This window comes from Pagrus pagrus (assembly GCF_965226575.1).
Source record: "Pagrus pagrus genome assembly, chromosome: 10".
Lineage (NCBI taxonomy): Eukaryota > Metazoa > Chordata > Actinopteri > Spariformes > Sparidae > Pagrus > Pagrus pagrus.
In genome coordinates, this window is record NC_140194.1 from 24629567 (window position 1) to 24657103 (window position 27537).

The 27537-nt window shown below is 42.4% G+C and overlaps 1 protein-coding gene across 2 annotated transcripts; it reads left to right on the top strand.

Annotated features, from left to right (window-relative positions):
- siah1 (siah E3 ubiquitin protein ligase 1) lies at positions 1 to 27520 on the top strand. Of its 2 annotated transcripts, none has more exons than XM_084363406.1 (5): positions 1 to 158; positions 17032 to 17088; positions 21808 to 21989; positions 22369 to 22665; positions 25156 to 27520. In XM_084363406.1, the coding sequence occupies exons 2-5, from the start codon at positions 17079 to 17081 to the stop codon at positions 25525 to 25527; spliced, it is 861 nt and encodes a 286-aa protein (XP_084219532.1). In that variant the 5' UTR covers positions 1 to 158; positions 17032 to 17078; the 3' UTR covers positions 25528 to 27520. The 2 variants fall into 2 exon arrangements, with proteins under 2 accessions (XP_084219532.1, XP_084219531.1); XM_084363405.1 differs by lacking the exon at positions 1 to 158 and adding an exon at positions 11293 to 12455.
- The last annotated feature ends 17 nt before the right edge of the window (positions 27521 to 27537 follow it).

Genomic DNA, 27537 nt, shown 5'->3' on the forward strand with positions numbered 1-27537 from the left:
GGTACTTAACGCCTGGCGTCTCGTCTCTGCTACAGGAGCTGTGCGAATGTGTACACCGAGCTAACGAATGAAAGACGATAAAGAGGGATCCTGTGTCTACCACCTCGCCATACATTCACCCAATAATCTGCAGTGAGCTGAAGGATTATTCGTCCGAGGTAAGCGGGTGTGCCGTCGCGAGTGAAACATCGGATTTTCGAGTGTAGTGTGTGCTGGGAAAAACAACAGCCCTGCTGTAGCAGACGTTAGCTTCCTTCATTAGCGCGCTGCTAATGTTGGCTGTTAGCTAGCTAGCTAGCTCTGCTTTGGCAAAAAGCTGGCTAGCCGCGTCGGTAGCTTGTTTGTTGCTTTCTAAAATGCACGGCTGTCTGCGGTGTGCAGTCGATGGGAACGTCTGGTGAGCAAACGTTGTTGTTAACGTCCACTCAAGTGTGCAGGAAGAACGTTAGGGCATCTTTTTCCTAGCTTGTTCACACACTTGCTAAGCTAACAAGTCACCGATTCAGCTAGCTAGTGTGCTAAGGGGCACTGCTTTACGGCAAGACGAGGCCTTGTATGTCTGTAACAGTTAGTGCTAGCTCGGCTACGCCGTCGTCTGCTTGGCCAGACAAGGCCATTTTGCTCTCAAAGCAGGTTAGTTCAGGTCATCAGAAACACATCATGGCATTGTTTTGTGTAGCAGCGTTACTGGCATAACCTGGTTTAATGACGGTTGCGGAGGAAGTGATGACTAATGTTTACTCAAAGTAACGATGGTGGCTGCTGACAGATCCACCGTGACTGTGGGTGTTTGACCTGTCTCTAAGGGGAGGACGAGTGAATGTCAGCTTTCAGTTGTTATCCTTCCTCAGATGGCTCTCATCTTCTTCTTCTTCATCACTCGCTCACCTGCGTGTGCATCGCGAGTGCAGCAGCTGAACAGAGCGCACACCTGTCGATCTGTTATGAGCCATGCTGTCAGAAACTCTAATGCTATCACTGTGTGACCTTATGATGAAGCGACTTCAGCCTGTTAGGGGAGTCTTATGTCTGTTGTTAAGGGCTCAGTTAAGGTTGAGGTGGGATGGATCTATGCTGGGAGTTACCACAAACTTAATGTGCTCATAAGAATGACAAGGTGTACAGTAAGTTGCCCAGGGATCAGCATCTTCTTCATGTAGAAGTGACTCCAGTGTCATCATCACTGCAAAGACCTCAGCTGTATAAATGTTGTTACATGAAAGGCAAAACTGGAGCAATGTGTTATGTTTGTGAGTTTGCCATTGGCCTGCACCCTGTAGTGATGGGAGATGAATTATTAACAGTTGGGAATATAGGATAGAGAATGATTTGTTATTTATTTTTTTTAATATGTGATTGTATTAAAGTAGTCACTGAACTGGCTGGTGAAGCTGTTTTACTAATGTTTCGGATGACCAGAAATGACTTTGCATGGGGTAAAATAGAGACATGTGGTCTGACCAAGCAAGAGTACTCAGCAAGTGCAGCCACAGTGTAGTCAGACATCACATTGTGGCAGTGACATGCAGATGTGTGTCAGGTATTTGTTGAAAGAGATTTCAGCTCTCTGACTAACTGCATCTTATCAATATAAAAATACACAGATGCGTGTGAACCGAGCTTATAGCACATTACAACAGAGTAGTTTTCAGAAAACATGATATCCTATATAGCATTAAAGTGGAGGTTCACCACTGTGGAGGCTTCCTTGGAGAGGGTAATGATGAAAAACCTCTCTGACATGGTTACTTTGCAGGAACATTTTATATAATAACTTTTATACATTAATTTGAAAATTACTTATTCTATATTAGTCAGCTTGATGAAATGGGGCAAAATATTAAGGCATTTATTGTGCATGGACATAAAAGTCCTTTGTCCAGCAAGGTTATGTTTTCATCCGAGTCCGTTTGCTGGTTGGTTTGTTGGTTTGTCAGCAGGATTACACAAAAAACACTGAACTGATTTTCAGCAAACTTGGATGGAGGATTGGTCTCGGCCTAGAATAGACCCTGTTAACTTCTGGTGCGTATCCAGATAAAGGGACGGATCCAAGATTTTTTCTCACTTTTCTTTAGAAATGCGAGATACAGTGTTTTTCAACATTTTTGTCAATTTCTCAAGGAAAAGAGAGTGCTAAAGGGGACTGTTGGGCCTTGGCAGAGGTATGCGCTCTTCTGAGTGCCATTCTAGTCCAGTCTGTCACTGATAGCAGCGTCTTTCATGTCATTTTACTGTTGTTGTGATTACAAAGGATACTCTCAACATTAAAAACAAAACATTCTAGTCCGTCAAATATCAAAAAGGATTTATTATTGTTGAGAAAAATTGAGCAAGTGGAGCAACAAGTTAGAGTCTGCATACATCTGTTAGATTTATGTGACATTGGATGTTTTTTGCAAGATTTATGACGAATATATTGCAGTGTTTTTAGCCATAGTCGCTCCATTACTGTTCCAAAGTTAATTTCACGCTCTGGTATCTGCTGATATAGATAGCTATGACATAAAGCAGCTATGCCTGAAGCTTGTATTTTGACTGTTTGACTTTCTACAGTGAGATGACACAGCAGTCATTAGTCTGCTCAACAGCAGGGGTCCTGTCCTGTGGATGATTTCACCTCCTAATTAAAACTCTTTATATTGTGTGGTGAGCATGAGTGCTGCATGATATTGATTATTAGAGAGCTGGTCACATTTGTTGCTGATATTGAAGTTGCAATTGATTATTTATAACCAAGTATAAGATATGATAGTGGGAATGAATCCAGACAAAAGCCTGGTCTCCAGACCCAAATGGAAACCCGCCATAACGTCCAACCACAAAAAAATCCTAGTAGAACTTTTTTCTTTGAAAACTCTCGGACACTCACATGTGTATCGCCTGTTATTCTGACCAATTAGACCTCTGCTCTGGTTGTAATAGCATGGTAAACATTGAAGTTGATCAGACCTATGAGAACAACAAAACTAACAGACGAGTCAGATCAGGGGTGTCAATCAGTCAGTGTGCTCAACAAGCTCTCACACTCTTAAGTCTAATCACAGACAGACACACACACACACACACACACACACACACACACACACACACACACACACACAATCCTGAGCAAAAAATTGGCTTTTTATTTTGTGCTGACTGTGGTCAGTACAGTGGTGGTTGTCTATAATACAGCAGCAGCAGAGATGAACTTGTTTTGACCTGAGGGTTTTCCATGGCTTTTAGAGAGGCTTAGTCGTTTGGTAATGTAGCCACCGGGATGGTTTTCATATGTGTATTGATGTCGACAGATGCCAAGATGACAGGGATTTATGTCATGGATAGGAATGATATACTCGGTCAAATGTGGGAAATAAATGGAGGATGGCTTTTTCATATTTTGTTTGCTGAAAAGTTATTTAGCTCTGTTGTAGTGGCACAAACTCAACAACTGTTTGTAGTAGAGTTGTCAGTGTTTGCAAACCTTCAGATTGCTTGTTCTGACAGTCCCAAACCCCCAAAACATTCAGATTTGCTCATTTATGGCAAAGATTAGCTGAGTATACTCACATTTGAGATGCTAAAACAAGGAGTGTAAATTACCTCAAACATTTGCAAAATCAACAATACCGAGCCATTTGTCAATGATACTACAGAACTGTGCACACATGGAGCAACATGCCAATAAATAAATAAGTGTTTATAAGCTCTGCTCTGTATTGTATTTCAAGCTTTTCAGCACAGTGCTAGTGGTATACCCAAGATACCATGCCACAACTGCTCATGATATTTATTTTTCATATAGTCACTGCAGTACTGGGTCATGGTGGCATAGCATTTAAACACACATCAGCAGTGTGCTGAATTCTCACATTCCTCAAAGTTTTTTCGAATCTCCCTTCTACAGAGGAAATGGGCTACTTGCAGCATGTAGGTGCACCAGTGGGATGTTCTCCAGCTGAACGGTGTGACTTCTGTTCATATGTGGCCTCCCTGCTGTTTGTTTTTTTCCCTAAGTGTTTATTCTACCCCTAATCTGTGGGTATAGTGTTTGGAGGCTGATTTCATTTATATTGTGCCTTCTGCAGCGAAGATTATGTAACCATATGTGACTGACAGTTGAGGTTGCAGTGGCACAGACACCCGTTAAACCTGATATAGGACGTTTTACAGGTAGTTGACTTGTCATTCTGTTAATGACTGTATTGTGGATACATATGCTTAAAGGTCCGATTTGTAAGAAAGTTGATTTTATAATCATATTTTATTATTACTGTATTATATAATTATAATTATCCCCAACTCGTCAAATACTGTCGATTGTAGGTCAGGTCTTCCACCATCCCAAAGCATCAATATTTGACGAGTTGGGAATTATTACAAATTGGACCTTTTTTAGAATCAGGAGTCACTTGGTTTTATCCAATGAACATCAGTGGTAGGCCACATATTTCTGTTGATGGATGTAAAGCTGTGGTTTGCATGCAGCTTTGTCTAAAAAATCGATACATATCGACTGTGAATGTTTCAAAACTATTTCTACAGTACCGATGCACCTGTACCAGCTTCGCTTTCTTGCTCTGTCTACTCTATGGCAACGACTGGACAGACACACACACACACACACACGACTGCAGTGTCCTCATCGGCCCACGATAAATACAGAATCACGCACGACCGCAGTTATACATATGTGTTATTAAAGACAAGGACAAACAGATAAAAGGTTAGTGTTCCCAACTGAAGGATTAGAAGAAGCGCTTTGATTTGTCTCTTTTTTAGGGATTTTTGTGCTGGCACCAACACGGACTGTTTTATTATGAAAATCAACCGGATGTTGAAATCCGGCAGAAATAGAAGCCTTGCGTATCTGCACCGGAAGAGTCCGGACTGCCGGAGCTGTAACGGAGTAGATATGCAACGCAGCGGAGCCAGTGGAAGTGCACACATAGACTAGAGTGAAACCTATCAGCTCCTCTGCCGTGGCGGAGCGGAGACGTACCGAGCACGTATCTGGTGGAATTTAGGGGTAATGCTTGGCTGTGTGTATGGGGATGCTTCTGGGGAAGGTCCATTTGTTCAGATATCTGAGGCATGCAAAGCTAGCCTGTCGAACCAGAGGTGTAGTGCTACTTGTTTAAGTACAGGAACCTGCACCTTTTTCTAAGGTTAAGGTGGCTTAAGTAAGTTTACATACATGAGTCAACTTAACTGACCACACAGTCTAATGTTAGACTGTATTTATGAATAGTTTCATCATGTGGAGTATATTATGTTAAGCCAAACATCTAGTAGTATTACGTTATACCATTGATGTCGCATGGTGTGACTAACCTGGCATTCAGAAATATAGGCAAAGAAGTTTACTTGTGTTTTGAATGATTTCATTGAGTTTGCTGTGCAGAGCAGCTGAAGTTGCATTGAAAACACCAACTCTGTGGAAGAGTTTCAGGCAGAGGTCAAGTTCATAATAAACTATGTTATGAAAACATAGCCAAATAAAGCCTTCATTTCCTGCTGGTTTAACAGTTTGACAGGCTGGCTTTGAAATATTTGATTCATCACAAGTTAAGAAACCTTCAAAAGAGTGAATGATGAATGAGAGGATGTTTTGCTGCCTTTTCATCTTTAATGGTAAATGTTAACTTGCGATAGACTAGAGAAAAAATTAATTCACTGTGCTGCTCAAAGGCTACCGGCAGCTGCCTGGAACTTTTAAAGTGGAATGTTTTGGTGCTTGTTACTCAATGCTTTAACTGATGCTGTGAAACAATCACTGCACAAGCTGAACTTGCATTCAAAAGATCCTTTTCTTTATCCATTTCCTCTCAGGGAGGTTTGTTTCTGCTTGCCATCCACAGCGTTACTGCTGCATCGCTTCCTGATTTCCCTAACTATGGGGTGGGCGAGGGTTATAACGTGTGTGCATTAATCCTGCATCAAAAAAATTAACGGCAATCAGAGGAATTTGTTTTGTTGTCGCGCTAACTTTGACTGCCCTAATATTTACACATACAAAATGTGTATGTATGTCCTCCAAACTTTTTCTTTTTGCCATAACACATTTGTCAGACTGTAGTGATGCTGCAGGTGCTTCAGTAGATTGGGGAAAGGCTGCTTGACTAAAGTTTGTTCTTAATTTGTGTTTGAATCAAAAAGCTTGGTTGACTCGTCTAGTATTTGAATTTACCTGTAGCCGATCTGAGCTGTGTCTGTGGCAGTCTCAGCTGTGTGTGTGCATGCTTGTGTATGTGTGAATGCACGCTTTTGTAAGGCATTGGCTGGTGTCACATGGCATAACACAGGAGATTATCATGTTTTATGTGACATTTCTGAACAAGTCCTAAGCCCTCTTACAGCAAGCTAGATGTAATTACATGGCACACATCATTTTGTAGTATTTGGCATCAGTGACAAAATCGTAAATGACAATATTTGACCTAATACCTTGATGGATAGTGATCATACTATGGAGAGGGACACAGGTACCAGAAGTGTTTTGCCTTATTCTGTATTCCCTTTATTGGGGGCTGGTCAGATTTGCAAATCGGAGCAGTAGCAAATTCAACACACTTTTCTCAACACAGTTGGGAACAAAACATGGCATCATAGTGGTTCATCAAAGCTTTCAGTTTTCTCGCCACTTTTATCTTTAGCTTTCACCAGGCGTTCCTCAAGCTCACGGATTGGATGTTTTTAGACACACCTCTTAGGTTTTTATGTACCCAGGCTTGTGCTTTCATCTCTTTATCAAAGACCCAGATGTTTTCTAATGTCCTCAATATTTGTTTTTATGATTTAACCATTAGACTTTAATGCCAGTCAAAGCCCTTAGAAGTACTCCAACTGTGAGTCATGAAACATTGTGAATGGGGAAAAAGAATAAGACTTTTACGTCAAGAAACCAGGGATTCCCAAAATAACTCCTCCCACGTCGCAAACTGTGTTGGTGCTTTCAGGTGATAGTTAATCTATCTGTGTGTATGTATGTGTGTCGGTGACTTACTGTAGCTTGTCAGCATACCTGTGCTTTTTCTTACTGTCCTGGCACATCATCAGCAGTGCATGTCCAGCGAATAAAACTCATCTCGTCCTCACAAGAATGACAGCTGTTCCTGCTGGCCTGATGCAGGAGTGTGTGTGAGCGTGAGTGAGAGAGGCAGAGAGTGACTCACTGGCTCTGTAGCAGTGAGGTAATTCTAGATCTGTTACTAATGCCAAAGGGAGTCCCTGCTTGCTTTACGGCTCTTTGTGTCTGCCTGTGCGTGTGTGTACGCATGATGCACATCTATGTCTGCATGTTAAACACAAGGTCTGAGGCTTTGTGTGTGTAGTTTGATTTTGTCTCTGCCCCGATATCCAGCTCTGTGTGGATTCTCCATGGTAACAAGCGGCTGAGCTGCACTGTTACTCAGTGGTTTTTCCTGCTGTGGAAAATAGGTGACTGCCAAAGTAAAAGAAATGACAACATTAACCCCCAAAAGAAACGTTCATATGTTGTTTTTTGTTTTATTCAGGGAGGAAATTTTGGGCCAACGCTGGCTGTTACACAGAATCCCAGTGATATTTCAGCACTTGTATTGAACAAAATGTCCTTTGTTATTATACATAGTGTGGCGTCTCTATAACCATCTAACATATTTTACTTTAAATCCAGAAATGTCATAAAACACAGCTCATTAAGTCCGGAGTACGTGCAGCATAGGCTCAAGGGACAGCAAAGTACAGTCAGTGCAGTACACAATTCCCCCACTGACTGTACTTTGCTGTCCCTTAATTGTGTCAGCAAGCAGACGTGTTCCTCTGAAGAGTTATATTAACAACCAAGGACAGATCAATAGTTGATCCTTCGCTCTGACTAGAGCTTTTCATGAATCTAAAAATTTGTCCCTGAATCAGAAGACTTGTTTGTCTTAGCTTAACATGAGAGTACTTTGTAAACAAACCACATAAAACTAAACCAAAATGAGTCAGATGGCATCTGCACCTGAAGCCAAACCAACCCAAACCTGAGAATGTGGGAACACGTGGTTTCCTCTGTTACCTTATCTAGCTCTGAGCCAGATGGGAGTCCCTCTCATTAAAAGTTTATTGGCTCCTAATGAGTACATTCTAAACTTCCATTTGCTTGTTCACTCAGGTATTACACAGTTTGTATAACCTTTCTCTTTTGGAACAGTGACGTTGATTTACTTTGTGTCGGCAGTGATGCAGATATGCATAAACAGCCTACAGTTGCCTTAAAATTAATTTGGTATTCACAGTAGGCAAAGTGTGACTGGAGCAGGGTTGCAACGATATTAATATTTTCATGGAACAATAACCATCTCCAGAAATATCCCGCTATATGGTATTACACAATTTGTATTATTGTTGACCTTTTTTAATGGAATAAAAACAATAATAATAATGATAATAATAATAATAATAATAATATTAATATCACAGACATGAAACTTGTTATAAACAAATGTTAGATTCACCTCAGTATTGACGTGTGGATGTACTCAGCTATTGAGAGTAGTTAAATTTCACCAAGTGTGATTAGCTCTTCCAAAATGTTGTTAAATGGCAAATCTTTGGCAGGTCAAGTGATGTTTCTTTTGCAAATGACGACTTTATGTAATCAAAGCACGTAAGGAAAGAAAATATTTTGTGCCTTTTATTTTGACCCTGCTTCAGTGACTTGTATCGGATTAGTACAAGCTGGACTGTGAAAGGGTTTGAGAGCTGGAGTCATTTCATATGGAAATGTGGGCTTGTGCTCGGCTCTATTGTAGTGTGTTTTACAACCTCACTGCCATGGTGTGCTTTTTATGTTTCCTACTCACTATTCTTGTTTCTCTTACTCCCTTGATTTCAGCTCAATGATGCATCTTGAGCATGAATCATTTCAGACATTTGCATCGCTAAAGCGTGTGGAGGATCTAAATAATCTGACCCCCCACCCGCTTTCTTCCCCCTTTTTAAACCACTGGCTGTAGGTGATGAAGTGTTTGGGTCTCTGGTGGTGAACTGCTGCTTGGTCCAGATGGCTCATTGTTGTATCTGCTGCCCTGCCCCTTTAATAACACAGTCTTGGCATTGGCTAGTGTCACTAGTGCTGTTTTTATAGCTCACAATGTGTATATGTGCCACAGCAGGTCTTCTTTGTGCCCACATATTTTGTGCTGCTGATGTTCTGACTGCATTAAGTTTATATTGTCTGGTGATAATGTGAACAGATGTAGTGTGACGGTGGTGAAAAGAATACAGCAGCAGTGTGTCTCCTGTTCTTCCACAGTGTTAGCTAAGCTAGAATCGAGGACAAAACCAGAATATGCATTGTGAATATGGATGCATGATATGGTTCTTTCAACCAATACCGATGATTACTAGGGCTGAATGATTTGGGAAAAAATCATAGTTGTAATTTTTCGGGCCGATTTTTTTATTTATTTATTTTTTTTTTAGGTCACGCTTCAGTTCGATATTCACTTTGTAATAGATTTAAAACGTGATGGAGCATTGCCATATTGATATCACCATCAAAACATTGACTGATATATATTCTCATGAAAAGACAAGAACTTAATGATATAAGTGTTTATTATTATTTTTTTCAATTAGCGTAGAACATATAACAATCAAACACACAATAATCACAAAAGTTGTATGTTAATTAATATAACAAATAAATTCCAATAAGAGAATTGTAAGACATTTCTATAAATAATTAATAAGACACTAAAATGTGTCAGCCTCAGGAGCTGCATCTAAATACTGCACTTTCTGCAATCAAGTAAAATAAAGTCTTAATAACCAATTTTAAAGGTGCATACTACCACCTGCTTGTTATATTTATAGGCTATTATTTCACAGACACACCATTAATATAAATGTCCCAATACTGAGCCAATAATCTGTTGACTCAATGTAATGTTCATCTCTATTGTGAATGCCTGTTCCAGATGAGGACATCGTCATTAGCAGAGTAAACAATTAGTTTATCAACAGAAAATTAACTGCCAACTATTTTGATAACCAATTAAGTCATCTGTCATGCAAAACTGCCAACAGTTTTCTGGTTTTAGTTTCTTAAGATAATTGTAAGTAGCAGCCCTAAAATGAGATCTAAGATCAACTTCCTAGCCCAACTTGATGCGACGCAGAAGAATAGCTAGGAAGGACATTTTTTGTTTCTTTGTAGCTTCTCAGGTAATGCTTCTGTCAGTAGTGCGTTTCAAAACAGACAACTATGGTGACAAAAGGTTTGTACAATGATATGCGGCTATTTAAATGTTAGAATTGCGGTGTTTTATTTTCCGTTTGTGATCGAATCATCCAGCATGCTGTTTTAGTGCTACGTGTGAACTGGGCCAACATCTTTCTCTCTGTGTGCACTTAGCTAGCTATCACTTTCTCTCCTGCTGACAGACAGATTCTGGCTCACAGTCATATTTTGGTTTCACTTGGTCTTCTTTTCCTGGCTGGCTCAGTTTTCGTGTGTGTTTTTGGAAAGGAAGAGGGAGCCAGGGTGTGTGCCGGATTGAGTCTGTGAAAGAAAGGAGCAAAGGGTTGCATAGCTAGACTGATTCTACAAAGTAACACGTTAACATTTGACCCATCATGAGGGGTGTAGTCCTCTGAAGAACGACATCATATTGTTTTGATCTGCAAAGTGTGGTTTTTGGGCAAATCTATAATTTTGCAAAAGCCCGAACTCAGTGGTAAGATCCACCACACTTCCCAGGGGTTTACAAATTTCTCAAATTCAGCCATTTGAGGTTACTTAGTGTGATAAATATACATATTACATTGTGGCAAACAGCAAGACGGTAAGTAAAAAAAAAAAAGGATAGAATGAAAAGAGAGGCAGTGAGAAAGTGAGGTATGGTGTCAATGAGGGCAGCTGCTGGTACAGCCTGCAGCCAGACAAGGCTGAAATCTGAGACTTGCACAACCACAGAGCCGGGCAGAGGGAGGGGGCCGAGAGAAAGAAACACAAGTTGGAGAAAGAGAGAGAGAGAATGTCCATGGAGGAGAAAGAAGGCAAAATATGCAGGCTCAGGGCAAAGCAAGCATGGAAGATGGTGTGGCGGAGGAGGGGAAAATGGACACAGATACTGACATGAAAGATGAAGTGTAGCAAGGCAAATAAAATTAGTAACAGTCAAGTCAAGGTCTGTGTGAAAGAGAAATGATGTGTTGCGGAGAAGAAGGGGTTATGTGTTTGGGCTGGGAGCCACAGAGAGAGAAAGGGGAAGGGTGAGAGAGTGAGCATGCTCAGTTTGGACTGACATTGGATGCCGGCTTAGCTTTTCTCCGTCATGCACACAAACACACCCAGCAGCAGTGACCACCTACCACACTCCAGGGGACAGAAAGAACATGGCTTAAGAGGAAAAGCCAGAGGGAGAGAGACTTTGTTTGGGACTTTCCCTTGTGTTCCTCTCTCGCTAGCTACAGCCGTCTCCACTTCCACCAGGAAACCCAGAGAGAGCAGGGCTTTGTTTTCCAGTCGCCAAAGGATTATTCTTCCAGCAACTGCTGTACACCACACAAGATTTGTTTTTCATAGAAACCTGCCCTCCTTTTGCCGGAAGTGTGCTTTTGTGCCGCAAGCCTGCAATTTTGGAAAATAGGTTTTGGAAGTAGATATACCTGTTGTTGTTGGGTTTTTTTTTTCTCTTCTCTTAAAAGCAGTGCAGTGATACAGCGCCAAACCGACCCTGAAGATCTGGCAGCAGGAAAAACAAAGGTGGAACTAGTAAAAGGATAATTGTCCATTGTTGGAGAGAATCTACAGTGACTTTGCTAAACTGTCTCATGTTGCCTTTAGTTCCTAGTAGCTGACTGGGAGCAGCAGGGGAGTGGCAGGCTGACCACACACTGACAGACTGCTGACAGACTGTTGACTTAATTTTAGTTTGACTGGTTCTCTGTGTTGCAGCATAAGCACCTAGCAACCTGCCTGGTGTTCCTCTTTAGTTCTCTGATGGATGCCTTTTTTGCATGCTGTTCCTGTGACAGAGGGACTTTGGAGTTTAAAATGTGATATTTTTGTTTTTTGGATTCCATGGACACAGACATAATCACTCTTCCTCCTCCTCCTTTTGTCCCATCCCCTCGTGGGCTGTTATTTTTCCGGCTATTAAGCATCTCCATTGGCTGTTGTCTGGACTCAGCCCCGCATTCTTTCATTGCAGCTTTCCCCACACCCTCATGAGCTTTTGCTCCCTAAATTGGGGACCAGGAGGGAAAAATGTGATCCTCTGTTTCGTGGTGTGTTTCGGGCAGCTGCAACAGTGTGTGGTTTCCATGGAAAACGGCAGAGAAATATGGAGCTGAGGGGCTGCATGATTGCTCTATCCCTATGTCTCTGGTCCAAGTGAAATCAAAGCCGGCTTGCGTAGCACTGCAAGTTCCGCCCTGGTACTCCTTGTTCAGACTCTTCTCGTGTGTAGCCACAAGGAACACACACAGGACTAAAGGTGAATGAGCGTTTACAAGACAATGCACACGAACGCGCACTTACGTGCGGAAACATTTACACCCTTTCTGCTTATAGGTGTAATGTGTTGCCTGCACTGGTCCTTTATAGCTGCAGCCAAGGTGTTGTAAAATGTCGTAAATTCCTGAGCTGAGTCCAGCTGCAGCTGTGTGTGTGTCAGGTTGATAAATTGATACTTTGTGTGCAGGGAGCTTGGCTAGCAAAAGTGTTCGTACTGTATGTCGAATAGCTTGTGTGTGGGTGAGTACAGAAGACTCATTAAGCAAGCGTGGCTGTGTGCATTGTGAATTATGTGTGCGAACACTGCACAACGTGTGTGTGACTGAGAAAAGAGTGGGCCATGAGTTGAGAACAAAGAATGGCATGTTTGTGTTGAAGCCCAGCTTGTTTTCCGCCTCCCCCTTCACTCGTGCTTCTCCTCAGCCTTTTTGTATCATGTGAATGTATGTGTTTATGTTTTGTCTAAGGCAAGTTGGCGCTTGCCGCAGAAAAAATTGTGTGACTTAAACGTCTTTCAGGATAAAATGCCTACATACCCCCCTTTTAAAGCATTTGAGAAGCCAGAAACTCTGCTCCCTGGAGATGCGTCTCTGCTGTGAAAGACAAATACTTTGTACTTTGAGATAGATCAGATGACCTCTTCAGAAATAGTGGAGACTTGTTGAAAATGGGATCCTTCTAAGTGTTAGATAAGCAGAAGTCTTGATGCATCAAAATCAATCTCTCTCCTTCCTGGACGGATGCTTCGATGTGTGTTGCTCCATTAGTCCAACAGTGGCTACATCTACATGCACTCAGTAATTCTTCAATGACAATGTTAACACAAACATGATTGCTTGATGTCATCATTCTTCCTGTTCATAGTGGCTATAAAGAGAACCCTTCCTAATGTACTTTCAATTGAAGCAATGGAGGAACAAAATCCACATTGTTAACATGGTATTCAAAAGTTTATGAAGCTCATTTGAGGCTTTGGACATCCGAACGAACAAATAAAGCGCACATATTCACCAGTTTTAGTATGACATTCCCTCTTTGTGTTTCTCTGAACAGTGGACAGTCTCTCTGTTGAGCTGTAGTGGTGTGATGGTAACAAAAAGAGGATTTTGTACTAGAAAGAAAAAGGACTGTGGCAGATACCCACTTGTCTTGTCTAACTCAGACTGCAGAAACCTCTTAACTTTATAAATGTTTGAATACATTAGGAAGGGAGTTCTTAAATGTCTGTATAAACAGGAGGGATGGTTACAGCAAGCAGTCTGTTTCATTGTTCATATGGATACCTTACTATAATTTTAATAGAATTGTGAAGCTGTCCTTTTTAAGACTGTGTTCTAGAAAGGTCGATCAGAGTTTGAGGCGGATCTCGCCTGAAGCAGAAGCGCCGTGTTTAATATGCTGCAGCTAGGGAAAGCCACCTATAGTACAATGCAGAAGATTTCACCAACGTCAGCACATTTAGCAAACACATAAATGATGTAGCAGACAGGGCGACAATACTGACATGTACCTGGTGTCATGTGTTTCATGACTGGAGTCACAGAAAGTTTTTTATTATGGGCATGTCAGAGAGAATGTAGGACTACAAGAGTAGTTTGGAAACCTTTCAAAGCATCGGGAAGCATAAAAAAAACTTTGTACTATTGTATTTTAGTCACAGCCCGTATTTTCAGTTCTTATCTAATGAGGAACATAGTCTAAAATGATTCAAAATTTCCCATGTATAAGTCACTCTTCAATATTCTAATACTATATATGGCCAAAATGTTATGTGCAGGAAAATATTTTAATGAATTGCTGTTGAGACCACCATTATTTTCTAACATCTTGAACTGGATTTATTTGACTTCATATTTCATCCATACATAGTTGCTGTGTGTAATACATTGTAGTAAAACTGCTATAAGCCAATCTGTTTATATTGGCTTAAACATATGACCCCAATTCCAAAATGGGACCCCGTGTAAAACAAATTAAACAGAATTTGGAGATCTGCCAATAATTTTGATATGTACTCAATTGATAAACAGTATAAGACAGTATATTTAATGTTTCACCTTTTTAATGATTTTTGTAAATATGTACTTATTCTAAATTTGATCCCAGAAACACGTTTCAAACAAGTTTGGATAAGAGCAACAAACTGAAGGAAAGTTGTGGATGGCATTGTGTTTTTAGTCACGTTTTACACGGTACCAACTTTCTTAGGATCAGGGTTGAGGATCAAGCTTGCGTAAAGATGTTTCCCCTTAAAACACACCAACAACAAATGAAACAATCAAAGAGCTAGATTTTAGTCTCTCACAGTGCAGCAAATTGGTGTGAGTTGGCAATACTAACATGGGCATTGTCTCACTATTTTTCGTCGGAGATTGTGAAGGCGATGTGTGTAATGTTTACATGAGATCCAACTTTCTTACATGACGGCCTCAAGTCACATGAGTTGACTATTTGTGTGCATGTAAACTTGCAGTAGTGGTAAAAGCGCTTTTCTTCAATGAATGCTGTGTTATCTTTTCAGTTTGTACAACCACATATTGACTTCAGAAGACATGCAGGTAAACCCTGTTTAGAAAATAGACTTTGTGAGGTTTGTCCGCTGTGTGTTTTTATAACAGTGTTGCGAGTGGAAACTGGTGATCTCCTTCAGTTGATAGTGTACACAAATTGACATGTTGTAATAGACTTGTTGCTTTTCACATCTTGTAAAAAACTTGTAACAGTGATCTTTTACTTTGGACTATATGTGCACCTACTGAGGCTGGATTCTGATATTGAATGCATCATGAGACCGTTTCCCACTGTGTCTTGAAGCAGTGTGTGTGTATTTCTTCATTATTCGTGTTTCTATCAGCAGAGAACAGCTTTTCTGCAGCAGGTCGGCTTATAGGTTGCAGTGAATGCAAAAAGAGCCTAAGTGACCTAAGTGTGCTAAAACATAGCACTAGGACTTTTCAGGGGGCGATGCTACAAACCTGGAGCTAATCCTGCTCCAGAGCTGGGCTAGCAAACACTTGGCTTAAATTGGGGTTAGCCCACATTGGCCAGAATTGTACCAGTGTGAACGCTTTTGTACAGACTGGCTATACAACGTATGTGGACCGTTCATCAGGTAGCTGCTGCAACACTAAGCTTCCATTGTAATCAATGAAACTGGCTACACCAGGTATAAGAGCAATTTCTAAGTGATGCATACGTGCCATAGAGATCCACTCTCCAAGCATAAAATAGGCCAGCCTTCCTTTTTAATATTTTAATGGTGTGGTGTGCGCGGCCCTTTCATTCAGAAATAGGTCATACATAGCACTAGTTTGTTAAATTAAACAAACAGTATACAAGAAATTACTCTAGCCGACAGTGAGCTTTTGAGAGTTTATATTATTTATTGTTTCCTGTCAACTGCGTCCTTTGATAGTAGCTGACGAGAGAGATTGATAGCAGCTTCTACACTTGGGGCCTTGATCATCTTGTTGGCATTTAACTAACAGCTGATGTTTGCTTAGTAATTTAATCTATCTTACTGCATCCACTCATGTTACACAAAATTGGTGAACAGTTTTAGCTTTCCAGCACTTTTACTGTGTCCAAAAACTGAAGATGCAACCCCAAAACTGAAAGCTGTGACTCACACAGCCCTACACCATATGTGCAGGTGTAGCCAGTAAAAACATATGCCACATCACATCAGCTCCATGAACTGTCCACATGTGTCGATGTAGCCAGAGCGTTAGCCTGGGGCTAAGAAGGTTCTCAGAATGCTTTTAGCTGTGGTGTCGTGGGACTGCTACTTAAAATTGAGCATGAATGCTTGAGCTGAACTAGCATATAAGAACTGTGGTAAAGCATATCTGCACATCTAAGCGAAAAATAAGGATAAATTAGCATTATCTTTGGTGATGACTTCCTATAGAGTAAGCACTTAGCTTATCAAACTGTGTTGGTGAACAGAATTCAACCAGCTGGCAGCCACTTCTGGAGAATGATGGTCTTGCATCAGCATATTATGATCCTGACACAGACACAAACCTGACTAAACTGATGGATGGAGCCTTATCTGCTTTATGAAATATAAATTAACAGTAATGGGAAAACAGTTTGGAGACAGCACAGTAGGAATCGATGATTTTAGAAGCCTACTCTTATTTGCGTTGCATTAGCAGCGCAGTAAGTGGCTTAAATTGCTTGAATGAGCATTTTGCTTCGTCAGTGGAAGTGCATGAGGCGGGCAGTGCCCTTCCTCACCTCTTATAGCCTGTTGGCCCAGCACACGGCTCCCATAAACATTAGATTGTGTCATCATGTAAATCAGATCTGCTTCACATATGAACTGACCGGAGCAAGTGTCACACCCACTGTCAGAGATGACAGAACCAGGCCAGTGAATGAAGATGTATGTTTACCACAAAGGACGCCATATTTAACTCGCTGTCTCTGACTTCATGGTTATTGGGGGTTTATTGTTGGGGTGTTATTAGTTGGTTTGATTCTCAGCCAGTATTTTCTAGCTTTGCTCCTCAAAGTCATGTTTGTTTACCTTCTTTTTTTTCTCTTTTCAGAGGTCCCCACATTTCAAGAGAAGACGAAAGCCTTATTTGGAAATCTTATGGACGAAGGTGGGTATCTATGTTTCTGTTGGTGTTTTTTCCACCCTTTGCATCAGTCTTCCTGCCAGTCTACAGTTGTGCTTGAAGACAATGGTTCCCAAATAGTTTTCAGTGGATAATTTCACTGGGTGTGTCCTGATCTGTGTGTCGTGGCTGTTGCTCGACTTCTTTCCTGTTGTGGATTTGGAGCTCCCAGTTTGCTGTAGTTGGGCAGCGTGTTGCACCATTTATTCTCTCTCCATCACAGAAAGGGGTGTGGACCGTGACATGTCTCTCTGCTACTACCTTTTTATTCAGCCTTTTTGTTAGCTACAAATAGGACTTGATGCTCCATCCTTTCCCCTTCACTGTTGCGTTGCTCCTTCTGAACTCTTAAGGACCGTCTGCACAGTCATTGTTTGTTCTCCTCTTTCTGTCCTCATCCTTCCCTCCACCTCCTTGACACAGCGCAGTATGTGCTCATTGCCCTCTCTCTATCTGGTTAGCTGACTCACTCTCTCTCCTCAGCCCCTCTGAGCTCATGTTTTCTCTACCTTCTCTCGCACCTTTCGTATTCCTTTTTGTTGAATGTATAATTTGGTTATAAAGGCTCTCTGGGGAGGTATCATTCATAATGAGTTGCTAGTTCTTTTTAGTGCCCACATTGTAAAAACTAAAACCCAGAAGCCTTGTAAACTGTAAACTCGGACTGTAAAATCCTTCTAAGGTGCCTGCTAACAACAACTGGGCCATGTTTGTCTTTACTTTACCACTATCAAAAGCAAAGTGTTCATCACATCGATGGCGACTACACTGGCTTTTTTTAAGGTCTGTGTGCACCAGTGAAAAGCAGTGGTTGATGATCTCTAATCATAAATTGACGTTTTAACATAACCTGAATCACATAAAACCCTCATGGTTGAATTAAAACTATACTTTATATTCACTCATGCTGGGATTGGGTGTGGCATCTCTAACATTTCCTCCCTGTGAGACTGCAGTGTTGATCTATTTCAGTCAAATATGTTTAGCCATACAGTAATTCTGCTGACTGAGCTGCAGTCAGTATTCTTGTTGTTATATACTGTATCCATTTCATCTTTTCTAGGCTACTTTTACCTTTTTACATTAGAGTGTCATGGTTCCAGTGTGTCTAAATTGGCAGACTGGCACATTGAAATTTCTCTCCTACATCCTTTGACACTAGTTGTTTGGTCACACACATCATAAGATGGCACTGCAGTGTTTGAAAAGCAGGCCCAATCAGCCACGCCCAAAACCACCCAAATTTCCTCACAGAAACACACAGCTGGCAGAAAGCATCCACTCGTACGAAATGACTAGTCAATGAATCCCTATCGGATATGAAATAATTTTAGAAACTTTAAGACATCTGTGTATTGAGATGCAAAGATATAGACCGAAGTTAGCATGCTAATCAGCTAGCACCAACAGGTCTAAAGTTCCTTTGCTAGTGGTGTAAACACCAGCACTCCCCTGGTTCCCCAAACTTCCAGTTTGGACCAGCAGCTGCATCGGTTAGCTGAGCTTACTAGCTAATAGCAGCCACGGTAAGCAACAAGTAGCGGTTACTCTAGCAATTGCTGAGTCTTATTTGTTTTTAATTCAGCAGGTGGTCAATTCTTACATATTTCAGCTTTAAGCAAAAGGATCTTCCTTTCTTCCAAATACAGCAGGTATCCTTTTATAATGGGTTTTCTAACCGTTGTTACATCACTCATGGACATAAAGTAATGATTTAAGGGTATGGTATGGGTCAGTTGTAACTATAAGGTTGTGCTGGTAGTGTGAGCAGAACAGAGTCAGTGTTAAACATTACACATAATCTATTGATATTACACATAAGCACATAGCAAAAGCTGTACTTTGTATTTCTTGAAAATGAATAATGCACTAACATTAGTACAGGGAGGGAAGACTGTTTAAAAAAAATTAAATTATTAAGCTTGCTACACTCGTTCACATTGTTGCTATGCAGCCTTAGATGTTTCATCAGATTTAATGTGCAACCTGACTTGCATACATTGCACTATGCCTTGTCGTCTTTTTCTTTTACAAAGTGAAGCCACATTTTTGACCATTTCTTCGCGGTCCATTTTTCGAACTGTGACTGCTGCTGTGACACGCTAGTCATGCACACTAGCTCTCCAGCTCGCTTCTGTGTTTACGTGTGACGTAACAGGTCCTGACTCCTGGCAGATAAAAAAGGTCCTGGAAGGTAGCCAGACGAGCCATGCCCTTGCAGATATATGTAGGCTTTGTTTGCACTAATTAATTTTTGTCACGTTTAGGAGCAGAGCCGAAATTAATTTTTTTTTCACGGGTGCCCAGTACTTGGCATTAAGTACTCGGTTCTAATTTGGAACCGAATTTCGGTTCCTAACCCTAGCCACCAGTTCTGATGATTTCATTGTCTTGAAGCTGTATTTGCCAAGCCTATGACTGTCTGTGTGAAGCTACCCTGTGTTAGCTATTTCAGTCCTGCATGCTAGCTGACTGTGACCCTGGCCTTGACCAGGCTGAATGTCCTCAGCTAATTTAGTCCCACTGCTCTTTGCTGCTGCTAGCATGCATGCTAGCCAGCCAAGAAGTTCTATTAATAGCTGGCATTATCTCCATCGCAGCAGATGTGTTTAGAAGCCAGCAGGCTGCGTTACAGCCAGCTAATGCTATCTCTCATTAGGTCCAGTCTTCTGCAGTTGGCATGTGTGTGCATGTGCGCATGCAGAAAAGCTTTGGCCCAGCAGATGCACTGGCAGTGCTGCCAGCTACCAGGCTAGATGTAAAAGGGATGCTTATGCAAGGAGTGTAGATAAAAGCATTGCATTTGGTAATCATGACTATTGGGGTTAAAATGTAAACAAAACAAAAAACAAATAACTGAATTTTTAAAAGGCTTCTTCAGTAGAAGCACTGGGACTAATTACTTGCTTCATGGTACTGTGTGTAGAGAACTAACATGGATCAAACTGTTCTTTTTAACGCGTTTAAAAAAGGTTAACTGCTAGTCATCAAAAATGGGTATAAAGAGAGACGGGTCCTGGTACACATGCAACAGGTTTCGAAAATGACACGTCAACGTGAAAATGTCGTAAGACCACCTACGATGTTCCCTGACTCAGTATTCTCTATCGTTTTAAACTGTTAAATTAGCTGCAGTGTCAGGCAGATTGAGCAGCCTCGACCAAAGCTTTGGCAGCATTTTGTAGGTGGGTGTTAATTTCCCAGCTGTTGTATTGTCTGTCTACATATTGCACTCCCTCTCCACCTGATTCTCTTCACCTCCCACACATACTATCCTCTCTTTTCTCCATATTTGCTCCTCCGTTGTGGGTCTCCCGGTGCTGCATCTGTCTGTGGGTGGGGCTATATACAGGATGAACTATGCCAGGTAGCAGAGTAGGTGGGGATGCAGGCATGCACAGTCATCCTACACAGCACAGAAAAGACCTGACATGAAAGGCTCATCTTCCTGTCTTCTCCTCCTGTTTTTGAAAGCTCTACACCCACACTGTGCTGTCCACTCTTTGCTTATAACACACTTTTCACTCCTCGTCTCTCCTCCTCCGTTGTCCTCATCCTCATCTTTTCATGTTCCATTTGTTTCTAGCTCTTTGTCCATCTCTGACGTACTTGCCCTGCCTGGTTCTCAACTTTGCTGTCTCATTCCTCCTCCTTTCCTGCTCCTCCCTCCTTTTTTCATCATATCCTCCTCCCTCCTCCTTTCATCTCCAATAGCTCTGCCTCTGTCCCCGTTCCTGAACACATACCTATTCTCCTGCCCATCATTTTTACTCCCCTCTTTTCTCCCCTCTCCTTTTCTCTGCTCCACAGGCCATCCCATACTTAACCACAAACCTGTTACCAAGGCAACTGCACAGCACGATAGGAAACAGCAGCTCCACACACACACACACACACACACCACATCTGAGTTCACTTTGCTGTCTGGCGGTTCTTTTTTTATGTATGTGACTAAGAGAGTCTGTGCTGCTCTGGCTTGGTGCTGGGACAATAATAGACATGTAGTACACAGTAGGCTCAGACCATAGAGAGGCTGTCAGGCAGGCAGAGGACACTGACGTGTACATGGCTCATTCCTCATGTGGTGCCATTGAAAGGTGGTTTAACTCTCCCATAAGAGTTAATGGTTTGAAGCTCTGTGGTTACACATGTGACATAGCGTGGCTGGTCTACAGTGATTGAAACAAGTGGGTTACCACACTGATTGTTGGCAGAAAGGCAGTGATGATCATTGATTTTACATATAAAAATGTGATGAATCAATGAATAATGTAAGCATAGATCAGATACTTTATTCTGAAAAGTGAGATTTTCATACAGCCAACACACAGCAGATTCTGGCTCTGCTTGACATTTGATGGCTGCAAGGTGAGCGTCACTGATGAGATAAGAATAGATTAGCTTAGCATGTACCTGCATGTCGTCATGTAAACAATGGTCTAACTGCTTACGAACTGCTAAAAGCGTACAGTGAGGAGTGAGGTTATATTTGGCTGCATGACAAGACTTGATTACTGGGGGCTACATTTGAAACGGTGATGTCTCGCATGATGATGATGATGATGATGATAGCTTTGTTTTTAATATTTATTTTGTTGAGGCACAAGAGATGACAAATAAGATTTTGTTCACAGTATGTATGCTATATATTTTTATGGTAATTTGATATAGTGTCTTCATCATGTCCTTCCCCCTCTTTGTCAGAAATGAGTCGCCAGACTGCCACCGCGCTGCCCACAGGAACCTCCAAGTGTCCCCCCTCCCAGCGCGTGCCCACCCTGTCAGGCACCACCGCCTCCAACAGTGACCTGGCAAGCCTGTTCGAGTGCCCTGTCTGCTTCGACTATGTCCTGCCCCCCATCCTGCAGTGCCAGTCCGGACACCTGGTATGTATTCAGCCAGGAAAGAAAGCATAGCCAGCAAGTGTAATGATTGTCTCACATGCATTATATTTTAAGTAGCTAAATGTGTGTGTGTTGTATGCATACTGCAAAAGTTAAATGCAAAAAGTAATCAACATTGTGCCCAAGGTTTCCAGCAGGGTAGAAAAATCTTTATTACTGAGCTAGTTTCACTGTTGAACAAGTCAAGCTTTATTACAGTGTTGATTTAATAATTTAAATGCATTTTATAGCTGTGAATAGTCAAATCTTGAGTGCTTGGCCACCTGATGACATTTCATCCTCTCCTCAAAGAGACCTCAAAGAGAAGAACAACTCCAGGGAGGAGAAAATAATAACTCATGTTTTATCCGTCCCTTCCCAGGTATGCTCCAACTGTCGGCCCAAGCTCACCTGCTGCCCCACCTGCCGAGGCCCCCTGGGCTCCATCAGGAACCTAGCCATGGAGAAGGTGGCTAACTCTGTCCTCTTCCCCTGCAAGTACGCCTCGTCGGGCTGCGAAGTCACCCTGCCGCACACTGACAAGACGGAGCACGAAGAACTGTGCGAGTTCCGGCCGTACTCCTGCCCGTGCCCTGGCGCCTCCTGCAAGTGGCAGGGCTCCTTGGACGCTGTCATGCCTCACCTGATGCACCAGCACAAGTCCATCACCACACTGCAGGTGAGACACTGACCTGTCTCCTCAGCTTCTTTATTAACTTGGCATATACCGTTTGTGGGATACTCAGTTCTGATTAGCTGGTTGAAACTGTCTTTTCAGCTTTCTTAATTACATCCTATTTACTGGAGTAGTTAACAGCATTTCCATTGCATAAGAACCTTATAGGATTGTAATGTTTGTTCCGGCTATTAGTCAAAGGTGTTGCCGAGGAAAATAAAACATTTATATTTTATTTAAACGCACGGAAATATAAATTAATGGTTTTCTTTGGCAAGTGACCATGTTATAAGCAACTTCGAGGTGTAGTAGTTAGGTGTGAGCTAACTAGTTAGCTCAGTTAGGCCCCCTATTTGTTTTGAGTATCAAATCAAATCAAATCAAATTTTATTTGTATAGCCCAAATTCACAAATCACAGTTTGCCTCAGAGGGCTTTACAATCTGTACAGAGACGACACCCTCTGTCCTTCGACCCTCGATTCGAGTGAGGAAAAACTTGCCCCAAAAAAAGCCCTTTTAACAGGGAAAAACAAATGCGGAAGAAACCTCAGGAAGAGCCACAGAGGAGGGATCCCTCTCCCAGGACGGACAGACGTGCAATAGATGTCACATGTATCATGTACAGAGCAGATCAACGAGATCACAATGTATACAATTATAATGGATGGTTGACAGGAAAGTACATAAAGAGGTATTACAGCAATAATAATGAAATGCACATGGAAATGTGATTACTAGTGATAACAGTTGTAGTGGTTAACGGTAAGGATAGTATGTAGTAATGCATTACAATAATAGTAGTGGAACGTATGTAACAGAGATATGACTAATATTAGCAACAGTAGTGGTGGGTGTCGGGCAGGGTCATGGCAGTAGGCGCATCCACGATCAGGCAGGGCCATGGCAGTAGGCGCATCCACGATCAGGCAGGGCCATGGCAGTAGGCGCATCCACGATCAGGCAGGGCCATGGCAGTAGGCGCATCCACGATCCACGACCCGGGCGCGACCAGGATCCATGGGAGCCTGTAGGACTAGAAAGCACAAGGACTCCGGGGAAGAAGTGAAGTCAGTGACATGCAGAGATGGGGCATGTATACAGGCATAATGTATACAGATGGACAGGGGAGGAGAGAGAAGCTCGGTGTATCATTTGTCCCCCGGACTGGGCCTATAGCAGCATAACTAAGAGCTGGTCCAAGACAGGCCTGGGCCAGCCCTAACTATAAGCTATATCAAAAAGGAAGGTCTTAAGTCTACTCTTAAAGGTAGAGAGGGTGTCCGCCTCCCGGACCAAAACAGGAAGATGGCTCCACAGAAGAGGAGCTTGATAACTGAAGGCTCTGGCTCCCATTCTGCTTTTGGAGACTTTAGGAACTACAAGTAATCCTGCGTTCTGGGAGCGTAATGCTCTAGTTGGGTAATAGGGTAGTATGAGCTCCTGGAGATATGATGGTGCCTGACCATTAACAGCTTTGTAAGTGAGGAGAAGGATTTTAAACTCTATTCTTGATTTTACAGGGAGCCAGTGCAGAGAGGCCAATACAGGAGTAATATGATCTCTTTTCTTAGTTCCTGTCAGTACACGTGCTGCAGCATTCTGGACCAGCTGGAGACTCTTTAGAGACTTGTTAGGGCAGCCTGATAATAGAGAATTACAATAGTCCAGCCTGGAAGTAACAAATGCATGGACTAGCTTTTCTGCGTCTTTTTGAGACAGGATGGGCCTGATTTTTGCAATGTTACGTAGATGAAAAAAATGCAGACCTTGAAATTTGTTTTATGTGGGAGTTGAAGGACATATCTTGATCAAAGAGAACTCCCAGATTCCTGACGGTGGTGCTGGAGGCCAAGTTAATACCATCCAAACTAGCTATATCATTAGATAATGCATCTCTAAGGTGTTTAGGACCAAGTACTATAATTTCGGTTTTATCTGAAGTATGAATTCGATAGGTGGCCAATTCTTACATATTGCACCTTTAATGCGCACCCTGTCTGTCATTATCTTTTTTCTTAATTAACCCATTCTAGGTACTTACAGTCTGTTTTCTCAGCCCATGCTGCTTTGATTTTGACCCTTCATTTTTCTCTATGGTAGTTCACTGCTAAATCAATGCAGTGCCCCTTTAAATGACCACCCTCCATGTAATAAGGGACAACTGTTGCCTGCCGCATGTTTAGCATCCTAAATATGTCCATATCCCCAGACAACAGTTGGCATTTCCCATCAGTTTCACACTCACCCACACAACATTACCATATTTGCCAGTGCTTAATAAAGCACGTGTGGCTGCTACATGATAAATATTGTTAAGCGAGAGTATTTTGATTTGTGCTTATTTCTTTCATTGTGATTGAACTCATCTGAAATGCTGGATTTTTTTCAAAATAATAGAAAATCAGATTAGGTTTCCCTGTGAACAATTCTGAAGAGTAGAGTTCTTGAAGCAGTGATGACTGAACGTGTGAAACCTGTGTATGTGTGTCCAGGGGGAGGACATTGTGTTCCTGGCCACGGACATCAACCTGCCGGGCGCGGTGGACTGGGTAATGATGCAGTCGTGCTTCGGCTTCCACTTCATGCTGGTGCTGGAGAAGCAGGAGAAGTACGACGGCCACCAGCAGTTCTTCGCCATCGTGCAGCTCATCGGGACTCGCAAGCAGGCCGAGAACTTCGCCTACAGGCTGGAGCTCAACGGGCACCGGCGCCGCCTGACCTGGGAGGCCACGCCGCGCTCCATCCACGAGGGCATCGCCACAGCCATCATGAACAGCGACTGCCTGGTGTTCGACACGTCCATCGCACAGCTGTTCGCCGAGAACGGCAACCTGGGCATCAACGTCACCATCTCCATGTGCTAAGAACTTTCAAGTGAAGAGGGTTAAAAAGTTACAGATTGTCAGGGGGCATTTTTTAGGGGTCAGATAAATTAGTTGTGACCTCACAGCGCACCCCCCTCTTTGCCTCACCCCTTGAGATGTGGAACTGGACTGTCTGATCGGGCAGCCGCGGAGGCCCAGGGGGTGGGAGGGATGGATGGATGAATGAATGGATGAGTGGAGGAATGAATAACAAGGACATAACTGTGTAGTGATGGCTATAGACTTCTAAACACACACATGAACATATATATGTGAGACTCGTGCACGCACATGTAGTCTGGCGCTCTCTTGGTCATAAACAAAGACACAAACTGAAAAAGCTGTTGAGTCAAACTCTTCAAGTGATTTCCCACCGCTCTTGTTTTAGTGTCTCTTTCTTCTCTTCCTCTCAGTCCTCCTCAGACATTTCACACACTACAACTCCCCGGCCGTCACTCCCAGACGCTGGAGGGTGGCTGCGCCCCGACAGCTACACACTGAGGAAAGGCTCAAGCTAGATTTCAACATGGACTCTTGGTCAGTGCTGGGTAGCTAGCCAGCTATCCACCCCCCCGCCCCCCCACCCGTTCCCTGCTGTTGGTAATCCACCTCAGTACCGGTCAGGCTGAACGGTTCACACGCTGCCGACACTTGTAGGGCTACAACCGTGGCTGTGGCTGGGCTTCACCACAGTGGGCGTCTTCATGTATTGGCTAGCTCAAAGTGGAACCCAGAGCTCATGAAGTTCCTTATTGCAGATTTGGGTTTATATCTTCACTTGTGGATGACCCTGCTATCGATGGCTGGGACTGGAACCGCCACCCATAGACTTGGACGGCTGTAGCACCCATAACCACAGACACCCAGTTCTGTCCAGGACTGCAGTAAAGGAACTCCGTACAGGCTCATCTGGTCCATCCAAGGCTCAAGATTGTGCATCGGACGCTCTTTAAATAGTTGACTGTCGTTGTTGATAGTTATTTAGAACAGACTCTGCTCTCATACTGTATGGATTTAAGAAGGCCCTCAGCGACATCAGCCCTGGACTTTTTTATTTTTTTTTTATTTTCATGGATTGGACACAACAGTGGACTTCTCACACACACAAAACACACGCCCGTTCTTTGCATCACTGGCTGTGTGTACAGATGTAATAGTGGATGAATTGAGTGTGTGTCGGGGTATTTTTTGTTTGTTTGTTTTCAGAACAAGGAAAAAAAAAACACTGCATTTCAGTTGAGTCAGTTTTATTTTGGGGTCTGAAGTCTGTTTCTTTTTAATTATTTTAGTTGTCTTTTTTTTGTATGAGAGGAGAGAAGAACTCCTGATATTTGTGTGTGTATGTGTGCGCGTTTGTATGTGAGTATGTGTGCGCGTTTGTATGTGAGTATGTGTGCGCGTGTGTATATCTGTGTACATGTGTTTGTGTGCGCGTGTGTGTGTGTGTGTGTGTGTGAGACGGACATGTGGCAAAAAGCCTGCTCACTTTCTCTCCTCTCCTCTCCTCGCTCTTCTTCTTTGGTTTCTACTCTGCCTCCATCTCGCTCTGTCTGCCAGTGTCGGCCTCAACCACTGATTGACTGATCACCCAACCAGGAATGAGGGACAGTTTCTACCGTTACAATGTTGCTATTGTTATTATTAAATGGAGATTATCATAATTATCATTTTTTGTAATGACTTTTAAAAACAAAAATTAAAAGGCAGTTGTAAAACTTGTGGCTAAACTTCAGTGTTTGTAGTTAAAAAGCAAGTTGTGTCGTTCTTCTGAAGGTTTGTTTTCTCCGAGTTGGATTGTTTTTCTCTTATCTATTTGTCTCTCCGTCCTCTTGTTTGTGTGCTAAGTCTTTCCTTTTTTTCTGTGAGGAGGGAGGGAGGTCAAGCCAATCATCTCTCCCTTTCTCTTCATGTGGAGTCTCAGTAATGTTGCTGCTCTCCTTCAACTTCTTTTTTCTGTTTTAATTTGTCATTAAATAAATCTATCTTTTTCATACCTGGTGCCTTTTCTTC

Coding starts and splice junctions, on each gene's coding strand:
- siah1 (XM_084363405.1), top strand. CDS start 12,338: ATGTCTCTGGTCCAAGTGAAATCAAAGCCGGCTTGCGTAGCACTGCAA. Junction 17,089..21,807: donor TGGAAATCTTATGGACGAAG/GTGGGTATCTAT, acceptor CCTCTTTGTCAG/AAATGAGTCGCCAGACTGCC. Junction 21,990..22,368: donor AGTGCCAGTCCGGACACCTG/GTATGTATTCAG, acceptor GTCCCTTCCCAG/GTATGCTCCAACTGTCGGCC.